The sequence below is a fragment of the Grus americana genome, chromosome 4, assembly GCF_028858705.1.
Source record: "Grus americana isolate bGruAme1 chromosome 4, bGruAme1.mat, whole genome shotgun sequence".
In the NCBI taxonomy this organism is placed as follows: domain Eukaryota; kingdom Metazoa; phylum Chordata; class Aves; order Gruiformes; family Gruidae; genus Grus; species Grus americana.
This window is the reverse complement of record NC_072855.1, coordinates 45552492-45576125: the sequence shown is the minus strand read 5'-3', so window position 1 is coordinate 45576125 and position 23634 is coordinate 45552492. Positions and strand designations below refer to the sequence as shown.

The window sequence follows — 23634 nt, the reverse complement described above, 5'->3', positions numbered from 1 at the left end:
GTCCTCACATAAACATCTTAGAGCAGAGGTTTCTAAGGGTTTTTGGACATCGGTGTGAGGCTGGCAGATACAGGAGGAGGCCAGCACAACTTCTGTATGATCTACGGGGAGAGAGGGTGAATTACTGTTATTTTGCATCCTGGCGTTTGCCAACATTTGCCACATCTGAAGATGCTGAAGCAACTTTGACTTGATTAATACTGGTTTAGGTTCTAATTTCTGGCCTCTTGCTTCGTCATTCTGTCAGAGTCTACATTCCCAAGCCAGTATTCTGTAATTTGGAGAAAATAAAAGGCGGGGTTTTCTTTCTCCCAAACTGCTCAAGACACATTTTGCAATGTGAACATTGACTTCAAAGGAGTCCCTGTAATTACTTCGGCTTTGGAAGGAGGCCACGATCACATTCAGTTAAAGTATTTTGTGTTATGCTATTATATGCAAGACTTTTAACACATCAAGTTTTGCATAGCTGGAGTTGAGCTGATGTTAACTTGTTTACAAGATCAAAGTGTGCACATATGGTTGCGTGGTATGTTGATGTGTGCTTCTTGGCTTCCTGTGCAGAATGAGGTTCTTGCTGAGGAATGTGTGGAACTCGCTCTCCCAGCGCAGTGAATTCCTAGAAGAGAGCTTCTGTTTACAGTACCATACATGGAAAAGGCCGGGCAGATGTGGGACAGAAAGCTTTTATGGTATCCTTTAGGATACAAGATTTCTTGTGGCAGTGGGATGCCACAAAAACCTCTGAGATGCGTTAGAAACTCGTGTATTAAATATAGCCTCTAGTAGTGAATAGCTTACCTTATGGCATGCTGATGATCTCATCTTGAATTTGTTTCATTTGTTTGGGAAGCAGACAAAGATCACGTTTGAGACATCAGTATTGACCAGAAGTAATTCAATTTTTCAAATATTTGAGGAAGTGATCTAGTTTGTACTACTTGGTCACTGTAATTTATAATTTTTCCAGTTTAACACAACAATTGAAACACTTGGCTACTTTCTGCAAGAGGCATTTTTCTCCCCTATTACTGTCCTAGTAACGGGACCAAAACGCTGTAAAACTCAGTGCCAGTGGTGAACTTGCGCGACTTAATCAAGAATGTACTTCCTTTGCTCCCAATTCAGAGGGGAACAAAACTTGGCTTGTTAAAATGATTCTGTTTCCTATAACTCCTGCTCTTAGATGGCCCGTTGCCCGGTATCGTTTCAACCCAGTAGGGCACAGGCTATCCTTGAGCAGTACTTTAATTTTTAAATCTGACTGCTAGCAATGACTTTCTTTCTGGTGTCTTCTCACCGGTAACCTCGTATCTTCTGCTCTCCCCTTCCCTCTCAAAACAGAGGATCAGAGAGAGGAGGTGAGGACACAGGAGGTAGAAGCAGACAGTAGCTTTCTGGAGTCTGTAAAGGATTTTGGCAAGACCCGATTTTACGGTGGGAGAGCAGTGTCTGAGAAAGAAAAGGTTCTGTGGTTCAAAAAGTATTTTGCTGTGCCAGGAAACAAGAAGAATTTTCATTAGCTGAAATTGATATGCATTACATAATACTTAATTATATGCAATACCAACATTGCCTGTAAGAAAAGTTTTCAAAGATAGTCCACAGAATAGATCTGAAATACTGGTGCGGGGGAAAGGCTGTGGTAGTAAAATTTGAGGGTAGTGGGTTTTTTGTGGGTTTTTGTTTGGTTGGTTTGGTTGTTGTTTGTTTGTGTGGAGTGGTGTGGGGGTTTTTTTTAGCACACAGAATTAAGATCTCAATTTTCCATTAACAGTTTCTGAATAATCATGATACCACTATAAGCCTGCCACTTCTGGACAGAAAAAGCATGATTTTTTTAGTGGGCTGAATGAATAAGTAAATTACTGAAAGAGATGAGTGCTAAGTTAACTTTTGTAGCAGCCTCTTGGCTATATCATTATAATGAATGATCTAGGAAATGATGGGAAATGGCAATAAGAAGCCTTTTAAATGTCACATCAAACCCACCCAATTCTTCCAGGCCTCAGATCAACTTTTTTGAGACTTTTTGCCTAAGCAGGAACTCTTGAGTGCTTTTGTCCACTTAAGATATTATTGTGGGCAGCTGGTCATTGGTACACTGAGGTTCTGATGATTGATCCTGTGAGGAATGAGAATTTTCTTCCCAAATTTAAATATAGTTCCTCATTCGAATGTTCACATGAGTCTCCTTGACAGTCAGACAGAGATTTGCCTAATAGCCTTGGTGTTTGCAGTCTGCTTCAGAGCCGTAGAAAGTCCAAGGGAGGTGGTGGGGTTTGTGTCCTTCCCACCCCTCCCAGTAATTTACAGGGTCCATTTCCTTAAGAAAATAGACAGAAATGATGTGTTGATATTTTTATTCCAAATTAACATTGCATTTCTTAATATGTGGTAAGTTCTATTCTAGTTGCTCTCTATTATGCTACGTTTGGTAGGCTGACAGTGAATGTGAAAGTGTTTTAATCCTCCCTTCTAGACAGAGGATTTTCCTGCAGGAAGTTCTTTCCACTGTGAGCCCTTTAGGATTTCAGCATTAACATCTCATGGTAATTTTTAAGTTGCTGAATTTTAGCAAAATAAGAAGCATCGATTTGCCATGCAATGTAATTTCTTGTTTTATCTATTGGGCTTGACTTGAAAAAGGGAGCAGTTTTTATATTGTGGTATCTTTGATCAGTGTTACCTATCATAAATTTCCATCCATTTCTAAAATTCTGAGTTGTTTCCTTATAAAGCAACTTACTTTTATCAGATAACTTTATAAAATGAGATCAGTATCATTTTACCCGTTTTACAGAAACTTTTTTTTATGGGAGCAATTACATCTAGTGTCCTAAATCAAATCTGATCTTGGATGAACTAATAACTTTAATGCTTAGATTTAACAATTTGTTCTCTTAAATTAAAAATCAGCTTATCTTCAAATTGATGGTTAGTTTCTGCAAGTGCTGGAGGCAAACGTGGAAATGCTGACTAACTTTAGAAAGTGCAGTCTTTGTGACACTGATAGGAATCACAATTAAAAATGACTTCTTTCCTTCTCTTTCAGACTGATGTGTGAGACGGTTAGATACGAAAGGCACGAAGCAAATGAAGTTCTGTACTAGTAAGTATTTCTGCTTCCTTTCGTATGATGTTCAAGGAATTAATTCCTTTTCAAGTGTGTTAAGGACAGTGTTTAACGCCAACTCCCTCGCCCAGCACACAGTCTGTGAACATAAATGAGCCACTTTGTTTTCATCGTCAGACAGTGGAGAAATTTGCTGGTGCCAGGGAGGGAGCTAACAGTGACTCTTGCTTGGTGATGTGTGTTGTATTAATTTTGGTAACCAGTGTGAGATTATATAGAATTAGGGGATGTGGGATGTCTTCTCATTAGAATAACTTGTCATTTAGTCTCACTTCAATTTGGTGACAGTAGTAGTGACCAGCTTGTCGTGCCAGAGGTGCCAAATCGACATATCTAACACGGCTCATAATTAGCAGGGATGTGATCTAATGTCAGCTCAGATTTACAGTAGAGATCTGAGGGTTGCAATTGCTTTGTTTATGCAAGCAACTCACTGAAACAAAAGGCTTATCAAATTTTCACTTACTGCCCCTAAACCAGACTCTAAATGCAGATTTTTCTGGGTTGTCTGGTATTATTTGAACATTTAAGCATACAAAGAATGTACATGTGTGCCTCCTTTTATACATGTGAAATTTTTCCTATATTGACTATCAGGAGGAAGATGTGATTGAACAAACTTTAATGCTAAGCTTTGACCGTACAGCAAAGTTAAATTAACGTCTAATGAAACCCAGTAATCAGTTATGTATGGGAGACGCACAAGGTCAAAATCTATAGGGGGATAGATAATTTTAAGTAGACCAATGTAATCTTTATTCATGTTACAGACTTATTTGCTAGTGACCACTGTGCTGGTGATTTTTCCTTTTCTAGGCAGTTGGTTTGTGTCCGTCCATGTGTACTAGAGCTTTTGTTTAGACTCAATATCTTGGCTCATTCTAACTCTTGGTTTAAATTTTACTTATATGCTGAATGAATCAAGGCTGCTAGTTACGCATATACTCAAGGTAGGCAAAAGTTACAAGGGAATATGTGTCTGAGAAAATACAATGCACAAACAGAAAATTGTGAAATCTGGGTTAACTTGAAGAGCTTTTTGCAATTCTTTTGCACTGATCTCCTTTGTCACTCCTTTCAGGTGACTTCATCTTCACTTTGGTTGTTTGCCTGTCATTTCTATTTACTTGCTTCTTGACATTTTTTTTCTCCATGATTTATTCAGTAGATTTAATGGACAGTTTGGCAAATTCTGGATATAGATGCTAATGCAAAATGTGCTTGCTCTAGCATTTCACATCTCTGATTTAATGTTAAATGGGCTAAACCTTAAAGTTACCACTGAATATTTTTTATTAAAAAAAAATTTAAAAAATTCAATATTTTGAAGCCAGAAATATATGTTCTGTTACTCTGAGTAGTAGCTCTACATTTTATTTTAATGAACAATTTGAGATCTACTTGCTAAGAAAATCCCATGGAACCTGTAGGCAAATTTCAGTTTTCTATTTTAAGGATCGTGAACTTGAAGGAATCCTTTTTTTGTTTCACAAATTCAGCATATGTATTGAAGATGTATTCTTCTTAAAAACAATTCTAATTTTACAATGTACGCGTTTGGAGAAATTCTTGTAGTACTACAGGAGATAAGCAAAGTGGTAGCCAAGTTAGAATCAATCCACTCAGTTATGAGCCATAGGAAATGAGCTTGGAGTATACAACCTGGTCACTTTTTATTGAACATGCCAGAATCTATCACTTGAAGCTCTTATTTTGGTCATGAAGGTTAAGGTTTTTTTAAAAAAGCATTATATTTGAACTCTGACAACTCTTTTTTTTTCTTTTTTCTCGTTTTCTTTTTTCTCGTTTTCTTTTTTTTTTTTCCCCCAGCAATGGTATGACTTGCATTGAAATCTGAAATTGGGTGCTAATCTTCTGTGTTCATTAGAAAAATCTATTAAAATAGCTGCAACTGTTGGAGCTGTTAATTGACCTGTGTGTGTGACCTCCCTGAGGCACAACTCAATGTCTCAGTGCGGATAAGCTAAATCTTTATCCCTAAATGCTAACATGAAAACTAATACAGTTGCTCTGTTTATTTGATTAAAACTTTTTCATTGTGAAAATTTTGTTCATATCTGCATTGTCAGCTGCATTTATAAAAAGATAAATTTCTATTGCATGTATGCAATGCTGAAAATAATTAACTGCATTCAGTACAAACATGGTAATTTTATTATCCTTCATTTTTTAAAAAAGTTGTTAATTTTCATAGTATCTCTCTAGACTTTTTTATGACTAAAGGGATAAAATGGAGCACGTTGTTTAAAACTGGCTCATCTCATCTGCATTTACTTTACTATCAGCGGGTGTACATGGTAGTGACAAATTCTCAAACCCTACGGCCATCTCACTGTTTGAATGGAAACTGGGTTATTAAAAGTGGCAGTTCAGGTCGAGTTGTTCTTCATTTGCCAGTCATCATACTACTTTCATTTGATGGGAAGTTAATGACAAAAGGACTTAAAACCTGCAAGGCAAAATTTTGGAATTGAGATTTACCTGACACACATACCTGATTTTTTTTTTTTTTACCTTCTACCTTTATTCAAATCTACTTAAAGATCCCATTTAAAAAAATATTTATTTTGGTCACTTGATATATATGTTATCAGTAGATCAAAGGATAAAATAGTTTTTATATCTGTGTAATAGTCATTCGTGATGTTTCCATCGGTAAGTTTCTAATTAGCATTTTCTTTGGAAACTAAAGTTTTAGCAGATTTGTAGAGGGTGTGTATACATCTTGACAGTTGAACAGAATTTTTCAGATCAAAATCTAAATGTTTGCTGTGATGGCAGAGAGAAATCTTTGGCAATAAATGTTTTGCATATAAGCAAGTGAGTATGTCTCTAATAAAAGCAGCACCTCTTTTTTTTTTTCTTTCTTTTTTTCCCTCTCATTAGTCATACAGGGGCTGTATGTGGTTTTCAGCCATGCTGTTTGATATTTCTGTCTGCATGCATCAGTGGTGTTTGGCTTACTCTTTCTGTAAGGAAGTCTTGTGTGTCTTTAAACTTCCCTTATTTTCCTCTCTAAGGATATTGGATTGGCAGAAAATATTCTAAGTTTTGATGACCTGCTGTCCAAAGTAATTCGATAATAAAACCTCACGTGCCTCTTAATCGCTGTGCTGTAGCACAACATGTTTTTGTGATCACATTCCCTTTAGTTTCTGAGCAATTGAACCTGGCGCTAACTTAGCTGCTGCTTATAAAATTTTTTAAAAATACAAAGAAAACCCCAACCCAGGTTACTGTAAAGTGTGTTTTAGTTTTTTAGAGAACCTTCCAACAAAAGCCTGATGGAATATATGCTTCTACCTCCCACATGTCCCTATTGAGAAGATTGCAAGACATATATTTTGAATTTAAGCTCTTATCAGTAATAAATTTCTCAGTCTGTAGCACTTCAGTAGTATGCTACTGGTTTTTATTGTGTTGATTCTTAGAAAAAAAAATGTTTAAAGAAGAGTAGTTGACTCTTGGACATCTTGACCTGAATTTTAGTGTTAATGTCTCTGGTCGGAAAAAGCTCTTATCTAATGTCAGCATGTTTGTGTGCTTTTATGTCATTCAGTTGTGAAGCCTTCTGTGCTTTAGTGACATTCAGTGTTTTCAGAAGACTGTATTGTGGGGGGAAAAAAAAAGTAGAAGGCTTACATATAAACTGGAGATTGGAGAGAAAAAAATGTTACGTGTAAAACTGAGTTATTACTATTGAGAATGTCCACAGCTGAAATGAGAAATATCAATCTCTTTAGTTTCTAAATTACTGACTATGGTAGGCAGGATGTGTAATAAATAGCCATATTTGTACAATTACGTTTTGTCTTGCTTTTTTCCACAGTTCCCATTTGTCATACAATCTGGGATGAAAAACATCCACTTCTGTTAACACTGTAGTGCTTATGGGGGGTGGGGAGAGAAGAGAAAAGGGGATGTGAGAAGTGGCTGTAAGAAAGATGAAGATACGTAATTTCAACTAGTCTTTTTGGATATTTCCACATTTAGAACTAAATTCTCAGGTCCAGTAGCTGTAATATCACCATCCAGTCTTAGTCAGGTTTTCTGACTTACATCTTCATGGCAAATCACAAGACCCGAACCCATTTGTTTTGGGCTAGCCATGGGGCCTTCTCCACAGCTGGTTTGGCCCAGCCGTCAAAGCCTGAAACAGATAAAATCTGGAGAGGAAATAAAGGAGAACGAGTCTTTGGTTGCTACTCAGATACTTACGGTTTTATCAGATGAAAATGTTAGTGTCTTTCATGAGGTGGAGCTGAATGTTTGAAAAATGTTGGAGGGCATTGGCTTTGCATAGCTTTGGGACCGGTTGTCTTAGAGGATCGCCTGAAGGTACTGGGGACGTGGACTTGGGGCAGCGACTGGCAGGCAACTTGCCGAGCTTCCTCAGGAGGATGCTCTTCCCAAGGAGGAGATGTGTTGTCATCTGTCCAGGTATCGTGTATGACACAAAAAGTCAAGCAGGGATTTTGGATGTAGCTGTAAAGTGCGTCTTAGCTACCAGCTAAGGTGTAGTTTTATTTGCAACTGTAGGTCTATGTAATTAATGTACAGTAGTTCCATGCAAGGACAGGTGAGAAGTAGATCTAAGAGTAGTCTTTAAGAGTGGGAATCTAGCAGTCAAACTTTAAGTCCTACAATAAGAGTGACGTTTAGCGAATTCATGGTTCTTTCACAGTAGCGCGTTGCCCTGAGGACCCTCAGGAGGATAGAAGCAGTGCATACAAAAGAACAAAAAGTGATGCCAAAGTTCCCATACATTTCTGCATACTCTGACTTAATTGTGCAATGAAGTGTGACAAAAATGAGCTAAAAGCTTCTTTAGCTGTTGGTGCGTGATTTTAAAACAGAACAGCTCTGCTGAGACCACCTCACTGAAATTTGTCTTCTGATGCATACATTTGTGTTATAAAGGAGTGCTTTTATGTTCTGTATGCATTCAAGAAGTTTTATGGTGGTGGTATCATAAAACCAAGTTATTCTGTATAAATATATGTGATCTATGGCTGTATATGTTTATATCTTATCATAGAATCACAGAATGGTTTGGGTTGGAAGGGACCTTACAGATCATCTAGTTCCAACCCCCCTGCCATGGGCAGGGACACCCTCCACTAGACCAGGTTGCCCAAAGCCCCATCCAACCTCGTCTTATCTATAACGCTTAAAACCTAAAAGACTACAGAAAGGAATTAGTAGAGGTGTGTATGAGGATCAAGCTGATGTTTCCACTAGTGATGTTCTGAATTATCAGTAAAATTATTCTCTTGTATTCTTTAATACTTTACTTTTAACTAGAATTACTGGTTTTTGGACAGGATGCACCTGTTTGTGGAGGCTTGGGACACATTTCTGCATTTACTGTCTTTGTTTACTGAATGCTCTTTACTTCAGAGAGCCCCTATAAAAGATTTCTTCCTTGGTCTTATAGATATGAGACACTTAGAAAATTATTTAAAATGCTCTGAATACACAGTAGTCTCAGAATATGTCTGTTTGAAGCATCTCTCTGGGTCAGTGCCTGAATTTGCAGGTAGACCTCTGCAGGCAATATATATTCCTTCTAGGTTTCTGTAGAAGTCATGCAGCAGTATATTAATAATGCAAAGAACTGCTGCAGCAGGGCTGGTCTCTTTTTTTTTTTTCCTTTTTTTTTTTTTCCCTTTTTTTTTTTCCTCCTTAAAATATTCCTGAAGGTGTATTGCACCTTCTGATAGTCGGGCAGTTGCCAAAGTAGCGTTGGGATGCTGCCAGTTCTGCACTGCAGTAAATCAGGAACTTGAATTCATCTGTTGTGTTGTGGATACATTTTCTGTAGGGAATTTCTTAGGCAATGTGTATCACTAAAACAAATACATTCAAGGACTTGGCAGTCGGCTCTGTATAAGCAGACACTGAATCAAGGCTTCTTAATAGTGTCAGTGATCAATGTTAGGCTGTTGGCTTTGCATAGCCAGTTCCGAATTTCTGTGTTATTGTTTGACCTGATTTTGACGCTTCTTTGAATGAAGACTAAAGTAAGGGTTTTTTTGGAGAGGATTTTAATTTATACCTTTACTGTAAATGTTTCACTAAAATCTATCATGTTTTTGTTGTAATTTTGAGAATAAAAGCTTTGATTTTGCAGAAATATTAGAAAGGTATAAGATTTAATAGCAGAATTGTCTGTCTTGATTGACCTCAGAGTATTTTGGATGCAAGATCATTTTATTTTACTACTACTGTCATTGTTTTCCTGATGATTTAGGAGACTATTTTTTCATTCTGAATTTCTCTTCTGATATCAAGGGCTAATTCACTGTACAAGTTTAATACTAAGACTTCAGTGACAATAGGTCAATTAGCTTGCATATGTATATTTGCATAATGTATTTATTGATTGCCTGTTTAATCAGCTGTCAGACTGACACACATTACTGACACTCTACAATAACCTCTGATTTGACTGAATTTTTGTGGTTTATTTTACTGATTTTATTTCAGAAATGGAAAAGAATATAAATAAATTCTCTAAAGAAAAACATACTTCTGATTATCTGTTCTAATGACTACTGAGGAATTGTTTCCTGTGGTTCATTCTTTTTTACTTCCCACTCTTGCTACCAGAAGACAAGACACCAGTTTTCATCTTGTGTCCATTAATAAAAGATAATCATGGACATCAGTTGAAATATGCACTTTAAGATGCCTGTTTAGTGAAAATTAGAAGCTCTAAATTTGAGTTATCAGTTTTGTTACTGGATAACTTTTAATTTTGTCTTATATTTAGAATGATGATTAGGACTAAGACTAAATCTAACTTTAATATGTTCATTAAAAAAAAAAGTATTTGAAAATTGTGTATGGTTGATGCATTAAGTACGCAGTCTGTTTTACTTCTGTTTCGTATATACCTCTTGATGTCATCGGGAGCATCTAAAATGCTCTGGCAGATGTCAGGTAACTGCCTAACTGGCTTATTAAGGAGGGTTATAGACAGCACTGATGATATGAATAAAAGGTTTTCTGATTTACTCCGAGTGTTGCAAGAATACAGTGCTAGTGGGCAGGATCTTCAGGCAATGAAATGTCTACCTGAGAGAATCGTTAAACTTAACGACATGTTTTACATCCCAAGGCACTTCAGGGCTAATGTCTAATAGTGGCAGTGGTTATTCAATTAAACAATAAAGTACCTGTAGCTTTCAGCATGCAGAGGATAACCAAAATGAGCAAAGAGAAACAGACAGATTAATCTGCTGAAACAATATCCTGTGGAGCATAAGCTTTCAGAGCAATGTTCTTTCTAATTTCTTCTTGTGTAGTGCTTAAGTGCCTGAAAGAGGTCCCAGTTCTGACATGTCAAATTTTCATTGTTTCTGTTCCTCTCAAGTGGGGATCTGGGAGCGTGAAGAATGTCTGTTCTCAATTACTCTGTGTTTATGTTCTGAAATTTATTCAACTTTCAACAACATTGAGTATGATTTCTTGAAAATGTAATCTGCTAGGTACATCTTGGTTTGTGATGTAAGTTCTTTTATCAAAACGGTTACAAATGTTATAGCTGGTAGGAATGGTACTATATCCAGTTTAAATGTAAGTCTTGAATGAATCCTTTAGTGGTTGGAATTTTAATTAATAATTCTAACTAGCTCTTTCACAACCAAGAAATTGTTCTTGCTGATTTCGTGGCCTTTTTACAAAGTAGCTTGGAAAATACCTCTGAATCAGAAAGTAATTCTGGATGCTGATGTTTGACTTAAGTTAGGGGTCCTTCCAGCATCTGGTGTTGCTAGATCATTGATTCCAGTGTTGGAGGAAGAACGACACCTCTGTTGTTTGGGTCTTGGGACAGACATATCTCCTGTAAAAGGAATATTAAGCCATAGTTACATGTAAGCCATTTCCATGCTTGTTTCCATTGAGACCTGCATTCTGCTCAGCTTTTTTTCAAGTGCTGTCTTAAAGGAGTTGGCTGAGAAACCAACGATCAGAAGGTGGACAGAGCAGCAGAGACTTGTGTTTAGCATGTGCTTTCAAGTCCAGGTGCTGAATTTTGCACTGAAGTGATGTCTTATTTGACAGAATTAAAGCATGTTTGACAGCAGTCGGCACAAAGACCTGCAGATTCTTGCCACTGTACGTACTTATGACATTCATTATCTCAGTTGAACCAAATGCACACAAGTAAGCGTGTGCTGAATATGATTCATTATTCCAAAGGTTTTAGTAGTGCTACATCTCATCTTGATGGAGAATGATAATTAAATGGATTGCTCTTGTTAAAATGTAGCTATTTCTAAAGAAGTTATAAAGGAAAGGGATGCATCAGGACTTGTTAGGATAGAGGAAGACACTAGAGATGATGTAGATATTTGAGATTAATTGGATCTTTCAGCAGGTTGACTTAAATCTTTGTTGTGGCTGAATATTTTGGAAGGTTTTTCAGCATCTTATGTGATCAAGAAATCTGAAAGCTGAAATTGGAACACCTGTGCTACTGTAGACAGATGCCTTATAGAATCAGTACGTGTGGGGGACATATTGAAACAAGTTATTTTTTGTGCATAATTTCTCTGATATGCTGTTAATATTGATTCAGATTTATAGTTAGGAACCTGGTGTACAAGGGCTGTAGACTGCTTTAAATCAAAATAAAATAATTATAACTGGAAAATAAAACTTCAGTTTTAAGTAGTGTATATGTAGCTAGTTGGGGATCTGGGAATAAGAAGCTGCCCCTTCCAGTGGAATAAATAGCTCGCAGCATTAAGAGTCTGAGACAAGTGCTGAAGACTTGGAGAGAGTCTGCAAACTTCTTGGATCTTGGCAGTCTGGAGATTTATAAACGCTTCCTGATTTTTGAACTTTGAGTACCTCTGAGGTCTCAAAGAACAGTCATATGCTAGAAAATGTGAAGACTTAAGTCTGAAAATACTGCCTAACCTTATCAGCACTGACAGCCTGGTGATGTCATCATAGGCTATTGCATAATGATGTAACTGAAGTTTCTAAACATAACAGTGTGACAGCTATGAAGTTACTTTGCAAAGTCTGTCTTCAGTTTTTTGTGTCATTCTCAAAGCGGAGAAGTGTGCTGTCTGGCTGCAGGTTGTAGTTGTGTAAAAGGACCATGTTAAGGAAGCTGGGGAGGGAAACACAATGGGAAGGCATTGCAATCCAGTCTCTTGATTTCCGTTTCTAGCTCCCGAATTCCTGTAAATCAAGCTCTCTTGCATTCTGGGAAATTAAATACAGATTCCTCAGGAAATCCCCTGCTTTCAAAAGTGCTATAATACCAGAGTCAAGATTTAAAATAGCTTTCTTTAAATTTTATACAACTAATTTAAGAGCAGACTATGAATAAAGTCTGTATATTGGTGATTATTTTGGTATTGGCTTTCAGTTTTGCACCACATGAAGGTTGCTGCTAGAACCTGAGTATTCCGAAAACTTTATTAGTAGGTAGCTCTATCAGAATAGTTAGAAGAACATTAAGTCTCGGTACCCGAGTCCTTTTGTTGTTGTCGTCACGGAATACAAATCCTGTCTTCTGCTAAAGATCTGTTGTTTCTCCTCTTCTTAAGATTTAGGTTCTTTCCTCTGCACTGTAGTGAAATGCTTTGAGTGCATGTAGACATACGGGCATTAGTTTAATCCTAGCGAGCTAACAGAAGTTACAGTTATAGTGCAGCTGGTGTCTTGAATCTGGCCATAGTCCTGTTGGTTCTGTAAAGGATGGGTCACGTTTCTGTCACCAAATATAGCTGGGCAGAATGACAACATGTTTTGATTTTATTCTTCTGACTGCCCCTTAACGTGTGACTTCTGGGTTGACTTAGTTCTGATTCTCTGCAGGGTAAATTGCCTCTGTCATCTTACTTTTTTGGTTAAAAAGTCTTGTTTTCTGTAACTTGGGAAAGTGGATAGCTGTGCTGCATTTGGTAGGCAATGTAACTTTAACAGTCTTGAGTTTTATCCAGATGAATATCCAGAACAGTAGATGAGCTGGAAAAAAACCAAACAAAAACCAAACAACCCAAAGAAACCCCCACCAGTCCTAGGTATTTGTGGCAACGTACTCCATCACTTAAGGCCAACAGGTAATTTCTTGCCTGCAAAGAAGATCTGTGAATGCCTGTCTGAAAATGTACAACATGTGCCAGTAATGCCTAGCGTCAAGTATTTCCACTCCTGCTGTGCATGCAGCCTTGCAGGGCTGGAGGGAGGGTGGGAGAGGAACTCATAACTAGGTAGAAGTGCTGTTTGGCTGGGTTGGGCGGGCTTTGCTTTCAGCCTGATGTGGATCGTTGACTGCACTTCCAGTCTCCTAGTGTCTGGCAGCTGCTGCTTCAGTGGTGGTGGTGATGATGGACAGCAGTGGCACCCTTACAAAACCAGTTGTTTGAAAGATCTTACCTAAGCAAATGTCTTTCCTTTCTACATCAGCTTTACTGATAGATGCTACTAGACCCTCCCCATAACTGTTCCTAGGTTAAAAAACACCCCAGTCTCCCTCCAAGGGTGGCTTTGGGTGAAGGAAGTCATCAGCATCTATCCTACTTCAGCTAGTGCTTACACGGAGTTAATACCCTCCTGCAAACCCAGTCAGGGATGTGTCCTGTCCACAAAAGAACCCTTCTGTGCACAATTCGCTGTCATCTCTTTGTCGGAAGAAATACCTTTAGGAGGACAAATACAGTTTCTAGATACCTCTGTGGGCTGCTAGTGGTAGGCAGCATTCTAGCAGTGAATGAAAACTCCATAATTAGGCTTAGATTTATTCTCTGGAAATCAATGTTGATGTTTAAAAACAAAGTGTAAAATGTGATTGCAGAGAAAACCTTTCAAACGTGAGCATTCTACATTGGGTAAAATGGTATTTGCATGAGTCCTCCTCACGTGGCGTGAAGAAGTGCTTTTGTAGTTCAGTATAGGCTGCTTCTATAGTTCCTTCTGTCGTTCATTACAGGCACAAAAGTCTTAACAATACAAATGTGTTGTTGATGAACAAATGTCAGTCATAGTACTGAAAACATGGAAACTTGATTGAAAGCCACCTGATGTTTGAATAGGACTGTAGAAAGCCCAGGATCCTTAAAATGAAAAAATGGCATGTGTTTTTTGTAACAGCGCTGTCTAGCAAAAGCTGGCTGCCAAGTGGCTGCTTTGAGGCTTAGTTCTAAACAACTGAAAGTGTAGCAAGTGTTCAGAAGTGCAGGAGTTAAATATATTTTCATATGAAAGGAATAGATCAGTCTTTCATTTGTCTGTGGTTTTTTTGGAGGGAAGCACATGTGTTCTGGAGGAAGGAATATATTTGCTATACGTGTGGGGTTTTTTCAGATGTTTTGTTCAAGACTATATTAAGACACTAGTAGTTGTAAAAATGAAGAGAATGAAAATGCATCAGCATTCTTTGCTCTTGCATACTCTTGGAAATATTTATGATGTTTTGGCTGGCAATGAAAGTTTAAAAGAATATACGGTGTATTTTGGAGAAGATACTTTGAATACAGACATGTTCTGTAGTAACCTTCCACTATTGTGACACAGCAATATTGAAGATTTTTATTTAGACAATTAAGGAGTTGAGTTCAGTAGATATGCATGATGCAAGTACCTTAGAGCTTAGAAATTCTCAAACATGACTGTAACAATAAAAACAATTATCAAAGTACACATAAAACAAAAGGAAAATAAAATCAATCAGATGGTATTCCTAAAGTTTTATTTTTTTTTAATCAGCACTTTCAGTTGTCAAATGAACAGATGTTTCTTTTGATTATATATAAAGTGGATAAAGTATGATGTTCATGACATAAGTGAGAAGGAGCAACGACTGTTGACAAGCTAACTTGCAGAGAGAGCGGATAAACCTGTGAACTGGCAGAAAAAAGATAAAACTGAGTTGGATGATTAACTGAGTGAAAAGTCATGCTGTGTGTGATCAAATAAGAAAAACTTAAAACCACTGCAGTTAAATGTATAATCATTATAGCTGTTTGTTAAATGATTCAAAGGTAGATTCAAAAGTAGCACTAAGAATCTGAATATTGAACATATTGACTGGTGCTTGTGAAATCCAGTGGCTGCCTTTCTCTTTGGAGATAAAAGATCTCCAGTAACAAAAGATAACTAAAGCCCCTTACAAATAGGTAATTTAAGAGAGGATTTAAAATAGTTCATCAGCTCTTAAAGGAGGGAAATAAAAGCTTTTATATTAGTAGATTTGCAAAAGTTTTAAAATATTTTCTATTGTTTTAAATATTTTTTTTAATTTTTACTTCAATTATTTTATCCTTGGACAGGGCTTTCTGTAAAAGTGTAAACAGATTTTCTAGATCACTTTTGCTTTAGAGTTATAAAGCCTGTGACCCCAGATGAGGTTCTCTTCTATCAGACTACACTTTTATACATAGTCAAACTGCCAATTTTTAGGAAAAGAAAAAACCCCACAAAACTTCTTATGTGATAATTTTTCTGTGTGGATCACAGAGTATTAGATTACCATTGACATCCTAATAGAGTTATTTCCCAGCATTTTTGGAAATTACTCAATCTATAGCCATTGCTGCAAATGTCTATTTTAAAAACTTTCAACTGTGCTAATTAGTGCAGATTATTTGTATTTAGAATGGCATCTATTAAAAAACAGAAACAACAAAAAACCCAACAGATTTGCAGTTCAGCAGCAATGCTGGGTGTGTGCCTGTCAATTTAGGACTCATTTGGGAGGAAGAGTGTTTAAAGACTTAAACTCCAGAAAACCACCACTTAAAAAGAAAATACCGTTCTCAAAAGTGTAAACATACACCTGAGTTACCTGCTTTAACCTGGATCTCTGTACTTACGTACAATGTTGATTTTTCTAGACTAACAAGTTTGAGGGCGATACAGGTCCATGTGAGAAGCGAGGATGTGAAGTACACTTCAGAAAAGGCAGCTTGGTGCACTTCAACTATGTAAATCAAAATGGTTTTTTATTACACCGTGTTATTGCTTCATTTTCTGTTGTCTATCAGTATAAAACAGTATTTCCTGAAGTCTCCATTTTGAAGATGTTAAGCCTTCACTGGTGGGTGTGGTTGACCAGTATGGTTTCACTGGTCAGGTCGTAGGCTGGTAGAAAAGAAATAAAGGCTGCGTCATCTTAGTCAGTTCTTGTGTTCTTGGTCATTGACTGTGTCCTCTGTTTCCACTGTTAATTCTCCATGTTTCTGATGTTTGTCCTTTCTCTTGTGGTTATATTATACAGTGGAAAATGGAAATGGAGCATGTTTTCAGATTGGATGGTTTGCTGTTTTGCTCTCGCCTGTTTTAGGCCAGCTCCCTCTCCTTCTGACTTCAGCTTTCCTTTTAGAAAGCCTAATACAGTGAGTGCTGAGGAAATGGCACTCTTGTTTTGAGGACCTCGCTATGTAGGTACTTCTTAAGTTGAAGTTCTTCAAATGAAAAACATGCTGCTAACATGTACATAGCCTACGTAGATTTAAGATTGGGTTTTAATACTATGCTGTCATCGTCATTAAAATATGTGGGCTGTTCTTGCTTGAAGTTAGAACTAATTGTTCCTAAAGACCCGAGACATGTAATTTAAAAAAAATGAAGGTGCTACAGATTAATTATGTGATCTGCATCTCTTAGTGTCACTAGGGATGTGGTTTTCAGATAAGAATGCTCGTGCAGTTCATAACGGCGTACTTGAATCCCATTAGTGAGCTTCTTTGGAAGAAGCAGGAGTGGTAAAAACTGAAGTAAAGTACAGATGTTCTCAGTGTGGACTGTCAAAGTGGCACAAGACTTCCACTGCAGCTATTTCTAGTAACCTTGAACTATTCTTTTTTTCCCTGTCTAAACTTTATTAGAACTTATCCAAGGAGAGTCCAAGCCTGTAAAAAGAATTTTGTATTACTCAAGGAGCAAGATCTGAAGCAGAATGAACTGTGCCTGGATGACAAAGTCCTCATCCAGTTCCTCTGCAGGATAAAGACTGGGGAAAAGAAACTCTTTGTCCCTTTTATCGGGAATTTATTCTTGTGCCAGGAAGAGGCATGAAAGGGGCAGTGCGTAGTAGCAGCAGATAAAGTTGACTAACAAATCTGATGTAGGTTTACCATCAGCAAATGTATCCAATGCTGTCTTACTTTGTGGGGAGGCAGACTGATGCCAAAAGGCAATTTGCTGTCTTGAAAGAAAGGATGAAGGAGGAGATGGCTAGAATTGGGAAAGGAAGCCTTATTTGTAGGGGACATGATGCTACACTTCTCTTCAGCAAGAGGGAAGTAATCGATTCAACAGAATACAATACAATTAGTGTATAGCTTGACTTCATTTTAATCACTTTCAATTATATTTCACTGGATTTGTGCTGTTACCAAAGATACATGCTTTTAAAAAAAGTGAAGTAAATGAAATGAGGCATTCTAATAATGTATATATTTGCAGGTGAAAATTACAATAGTTTGATGGAATTGTTTTGTAAATAATAGAACTGTGGCTTTCTTCTATAATTTTGAGCATTTTTGCCTCTCTGATCTTCTTCATACTGCAAATTTGGTAGTGCTACGAGTAACTTAAATCAAGTGCCTTAAACTGTGTTCCCTCTCTTTTTTTTTTCTTTTTTTTTATTCCAGCCCTGATGATATTGGTACCTGTTGGTATATCCTGCTGTCTGGTTCAGTCTTCATTAAAGAATCTATGTTTCTCCCAAGGAGCAGGTATGTCAGCTATGAATGTACTGCATTCTGTATTTAAAACATAAATTATGAGATGTAGAGAATCTTTAGAATTAAAAGGCAATGTCTTATGCTTAATGAAACACAGAAGTACATGTATAAACACACTTTTCCTACCTTTACTAGCTGTGGTAATTATTTTATGCCCATAACTAGAATTGAAAACACATCATTGTGGACAGTGTATGAACATCCAAAGTGTCATACGAATGCTGTCAATTTAAAAATAAAACTATCAAAAACCTGACAAATGAAGTACTGAGTAGTCAGTTCCTGTGAGTAATCAAACTTTCAATCATAAGATGCACTAGGGCTTTTGATGTTTTCCTGAGGCTTTACTTACCGTCCACAAGTCTTCAGTGCATGTTTTAGCATATGCTTACATCATGTTACTGCCAGTTTTGCTACTTCTGTTTAAGGCTGTGCTTCATGTAAATGGATTTGCAACGGAAAGTGGTATTTCACATGGAAGAAAATAAGTTTGAGTGTGAGACACTCAAAATATATATTGCTACAGTAAAAAAATTAATTCTTTTGAGCTACGGAAAAATATGCAAATTACTCCAAGGATTTTAAACTAAGGTGACTGAGCTTGATCCTTTTGGTGGAAGCAGAGCAGAATCACTTTAAAATGTTGGTTATATGGATATTCAGTCAGACTACTGTGAAAGGCTTCTTTGAAGTAAATAGCATGTAATAAAATTTGTGAAAGGCGGAATGAAAGAATGACCTGTCTCTGTATGGTATGATGAGAATGAAAGCACTAGAAACTTCCTTACAGTTTAAACAGTGGGAAACCACTTCAGAGCTAGTGTTGGTTGGCGTGTGAACAGTTAGATGTTCAGATCTGCCTTTCAGTGGGAGAGTAACACTGGTCTTGGGACTTCCATTTGGTGATGGTGGCATGTTCTTGGTGAAAGCAAGTGTCTTGGATCTGTAAGAGGACAGGCACTGCTGATAAAATGGTATATTTAATGTGCCATCAAACAGTATATGCTAAAGGTGCAAAACTGGTTATTGTAAAAAGTAGCACAACAACAGATTATAGGATCCCTGCTGCTGGCAGATGGAAGAAAATTGTCCCATATGTCATCCATGAACAGGCAAAGCCAGAACAAAAGCTGGCAGAAAGTGCTCCCTTTAGATGCCAGGAGAAGGGATATGCGATATCTGAATTAATGTAGGGTGGCTGTATATAGTCTGTGGCAAGAATCCTCTGTTCCTTTGAACTACAGCAAAGCTTGTGCTTCAGGCATTTTTTGATACTTGATGAGAGGTGAGATTTAATAAGGTAAACAACAAGCTTGGGATTCTTCCTGGAAGAATGAACAGAAAATTACAGGTCCTGTGACTCTAAGCTGTTCACATGGAGAAATTCAGAAAGACATCTGGGACAGTGTCTGAGATATTGGTGAATTGCAAGTGTGGAACTTGGCATTACAAAAAGTTTCATCATTGTGGATGGAGTCAAGTAGCTGCCAAAGCTGGTGCCTTGGGAAGTAATTGTGAGAGAGGTGATTTGTTAATTAACAAAGATGACATAAATCCATGAAAGCAAAATTAAGAAACTTTAATTTAATGATATAAGATAGAAAGTATTTCTGGAGTGCAAAACCAGAGTCATTCCAGTGAGAGGCTTTGTGCTCAGAAGCTATAGTTACTGAAGGGTAGGTGAGGGCCTTTTTAAATTTAGGACAAGGCTAATCAGGATTTTTACTCTGGAAATGAGTAAGCTGCAATATCTGGGCCTTGGGCTCATCCATGAATAAGAAACTTGGAAAAAGTGAGAGGGCACACAGGTTAAATTTTTGATTTGGAATGCTGCTGGATAGTAAGTGATTTATTTATTTATTTTAAAACAAAGGCTTGAGAAAAGTCGTTCAGCTTTATACAGTGAACTGCTCAGATATATAGACTAGGTAGAAAAGACTGATTAGCAGTAATACTAAAGTAAAATTTTACAGTGCTTTAGGGGAAAAAAAAGGGGAGTGAGACTTCCTGAAAAGTCTGCTGTACAGAAACAACTGATGGTGTGATATTTTGAAATCTAGAGTAGTGTCAAGAGTGGCTAAAAGGCAGTTACTAGATAGCTGTTTGCTTAAACTGACTATTTACATATACAAGGAGTAATAATTTCAAGTGCCTTTTTGAGCATTGCATAATTTGGGAGTCTTGATGTCTTATTGCCATTAAGATGCATTTGCTACGCTTTAGCAAATGGAGCACGTACTGATGCATCATTGATGTCAGGTAATAGGAAGAGATTTAAACATTGCGAGGTAGAGATCATCTAATTTTGATCTTGTTTGGGCAAAACATTGACATTTGAGTAAACTTTTGTAAATTCATATTTAGACTATTTTAGTGAGGCTTTTTTCCAGTTTAATCCATTTTATCTTTGCCCATCTAGAAAGCCACTAAGAAATAATATTGCAACATGTGAAGCGTGTGAGTAAGAGCAGGATGGAGCTGAGAAATCTGTGTAGGAGCAGAAAGCAAGAAGTATGTTCCTCTCTCCAAATCTGAGTGACTCAGAAAATTCTCATTTCCCTAACTTTTCTTGTCCCAGAGCTTAGAGTAATCCATCCTTCCTATCCCCAAACCTCCCATCTAAAACTCTTCTTTTTTGGTTTTTTTCCCCCACCTTAAAATTATTCTCTTTTTTTTTTTTTTTGATAGCCTACCCCATGCACCTGCAGTAAATGCCTTTGCGCAGGTTCTCTGGGCTGCATCCAGCTCTCCCATCGGGACCTCGGGAGCTGCTGGTGCTGCTCGGACTGCAGGCTTCCCCTTGCCTGTCCTCCTGGCTTTGTCGAGGTCAGCCTCACTGAATGGTGGCTGGGCAGTAGCTAGACAAATCAAAAATAAAATATATGTGTGTGTGTGTGTGTGTCCTGAATTTCAAGAACACTTGCTATTCTTTGTTGGATTTCACTCTTTTAAGATGTATGCCTGTACAAGCTAGGGTAAGAGTAATGCCTAGTTCAGGTGATGCAGATAGCACTAGTGAATAAATCTGCCTGCAATCTTGGGGGTGTTTTCTCAGTCCTGTGCTAAATTCCATTCTACTCTTAACTTCATGGCTGTTGGCGTGTGAGCCTATAAGGAACAGGATTTATAGCTGAAACTTGGAAGTACCTTAGTGCATTTGACTATGCACTATGCTCAGCATATTATTTGCATTTGGGGCCTTTATTAGCTAATTTAGGTGCATTAGTTTCAGGTATAACATCCTCAGACTGGTTGGTGGGTAACACTGGAAATGCTCTTTTGTTGTGTATTATATGTCAGGTAAATTCTTTTTCCCCCCCTCTCCTCTTCTTTTTTTTCCCCCCCTCTCCTCTTCTTTTTTTTCCCCCCCTCTCCTCTTCTTTTTTTTCCCCCCCTCTCTTCTTTTTTTCTTTCTTTCTTCCAAATCATTGTTCCCATGTCTTTGATTCCTAGTGTTAGATACCATTTAAAATTCTTTGGGGAGAGCGAGTGATGACTAGGTTTGACAAACATAATATGTAGTTGGGGAAGAAGAATGTTTTAAATAATAATAATAAAAATAATTTAAAAAAGCCCTGTCTAAAAGCATAAGAAATGACCACCCTGCTGCTTTCCCACTCAAACCAAAATAAATAATAGTAGAGCAGTCAAAAAATAAGCAGTTTTGTAATGTACTATATATGGTCAAACAGCTGCTAGTTGAAATAGTTTGAAATGAGTGGCATAGTTGCCAATTTTGCCAAAGTTATATAATGTACTGGGTGACTTGCAAAACTACTTGTAACTAGCTTCTTGACAAGTCTTTAATTCAAAATTAATAAAAAAATATAAATGTTCAAGATAGAATATTAGCATACATGAAGTCCTGAATTGAGTAACTTGCTTTGGAAACTTTAATGTCTAATCCATGTCTGTTTTGTAAAAATAGCATGAGTATCATTTTATTTCCCTATTGTAATATAGTTTAGCTTGTATTTGTTCAAATGCCAAGCCATCAGCTAGTAAATAGCCTTCATAACTGAACAAACCCCGGCCTTATCTTAACTTACTATTTTGGGAATATTTACAGTTCTGAATTTTAAAGATTTTTGACCTGAACAATTAAAGCTGCCATATTTTTGGTGACATAAAGTAAAGCTTAATCTTGTTCTCCTATTTAATTTCTGTAAACTGCAACAGCAAAATTTATTCTGACAGCTTAATGTGAGGAAGATTTCTTCTCCCTCTCCCCACGTTTTGCTATTAACAGTTTTCATACTTATTCATTTTCTTTAACATATCAGGCATATTTTACAGCCAAACTAAACATTCCTTATTTCTGCCCTCCCACCACGGCCACCAAACTAGCACAATTTAATACTTGGTCCCCTCACTGTTTCCCCTGAGCATCTGTACCCTGAAGCGGTTCACATGGTAGAATGAGGTTTATGTATGAAGTCCAGAAAATAAATGAGCAGAAAATACAGTTCCCTGAAGGTTGTCCTGGCTCTCCCGTGTTTTCACGTGGTCACTGACAGCAGTAATGTGACAGTCCCTCAAAATATCCTTTGGAATGGCCTCCAGCATCTGTAGGTCTGCTCCGTGCTCTCATCACATTTGCTCAGCTCTCGGACTTCCCGTGTGGTTTTTGTTCCAGGACTTTGCCTCTAGTGTAAATATTACCGTGGTCTTTCATCTTATTTGACTTGAAGCTGCACTACAAAAATGTCTCCTAGATCTCCCACAACTAACCTCGTGCTTGCCCGTGGCCTCCATGACTGGGGAATGCAACTAACTCTTAGCAGCAATAAAATCCAGAATTGCTGGGCAGTTTTTCTCAGACTGGTAGGCTCTGGTGCTTGGGTTTTTCTGCTTTTCTCCTAGAATTGTTCTGAGACTATCTGGGGGGTGTGTGTGGCGCGGCTCAGACATGCTGCGATGCTGACTTGCCACGTGCAAACGTGGCTTTGCTCTTGCCTTTAAACTACTCACTCATCTACGCTCTTTCCTCGTTGGAGCCTCTTCTTTTCCTGCCTTGCTGCCGCACCCAACCAGTTCTCCTCTCACCACTTCATACGGCAACAGAGAGCTGCTCTCCCTTCAGCAAATTCACAAATTTTACATGAGACCAATTATTGAAGCTTTTTCCTCTAATTAAAAGATTAAGTTTTGAAGTTGAGAGAACATCTGGGTTTTTTCTTTTTTCCCCTCTTAAAAATTGAGAGAGATGTATCTATTTAAATATTGATGATTTAGCCCTCTGGTCTTTCCTGTACTAAAACTTAACAAATGGAATGGAATATCAGATTCCACTGGAGAGCTATTGAAGAAATTATGGACTTGTTTTGAATGTGTTTAAAGCAATAAGAAAACTCAGTTTGTGCAGAAATGATTTGTCCGCATCCAAGTGTGTCCTGATTAACGTAAAGTAACCTCTCTCCGAAGAAAATTTGTTAGGGATTTTGGCAAGTTTTTTTTTGTTTTGACAGGTAATGCATGTGAGTATAACAGTGCTGGAACAGAGCTCTTGCCTATGTACACACGTTTATACAGCTTTATGTATCCTGAAACATACTTGTAATTTTTATGATGCCTGGGACATGCTGGTTTGTGTGGTTTACATATATCTAACTGCTGATACATTTATGGTTTGAACAGAGAATTTTCAGTGAATATAATTATATTGGTAGCTTTAATCACAATGATAAAATCCTTCTCTCAATGTATGACCCTAATATATTTGCAACTTAGTGTTTATTAATAATGGCTACTGCTGGCTGAAAC

The 23634-nt window shown here is 37.5% G+C and overlaps 1 protein-coding gene across 6 annotated transcripts in view; it reads left to right on the top strand.

The window, feature by feature from the left end:
- The window catches only part of RAPGEF2 (Rap guanine nucleotide exchange factor 2), a 192404-nt gene that overhangs the window by 61720 nt on the left and 107050 nt on the right, over positions 1-23634 (top strand). For all 6 annotated transcript variants that reach the window (XM_054823761.1, XM_054823758.1, XM_054823760.1 and 3 more), the window contains exons 3-4: positions 3056-3112; positions 17779-17862. In XM_054823761.1, the coding sequence (XP_054679736.1) occupies positions 3056-3112; positions 17779-17862 (141 nt within the window). The remainder of the gene's footprint in view (positions 1-3055; positions 3113-17778; positions 17863-23634) is intronic.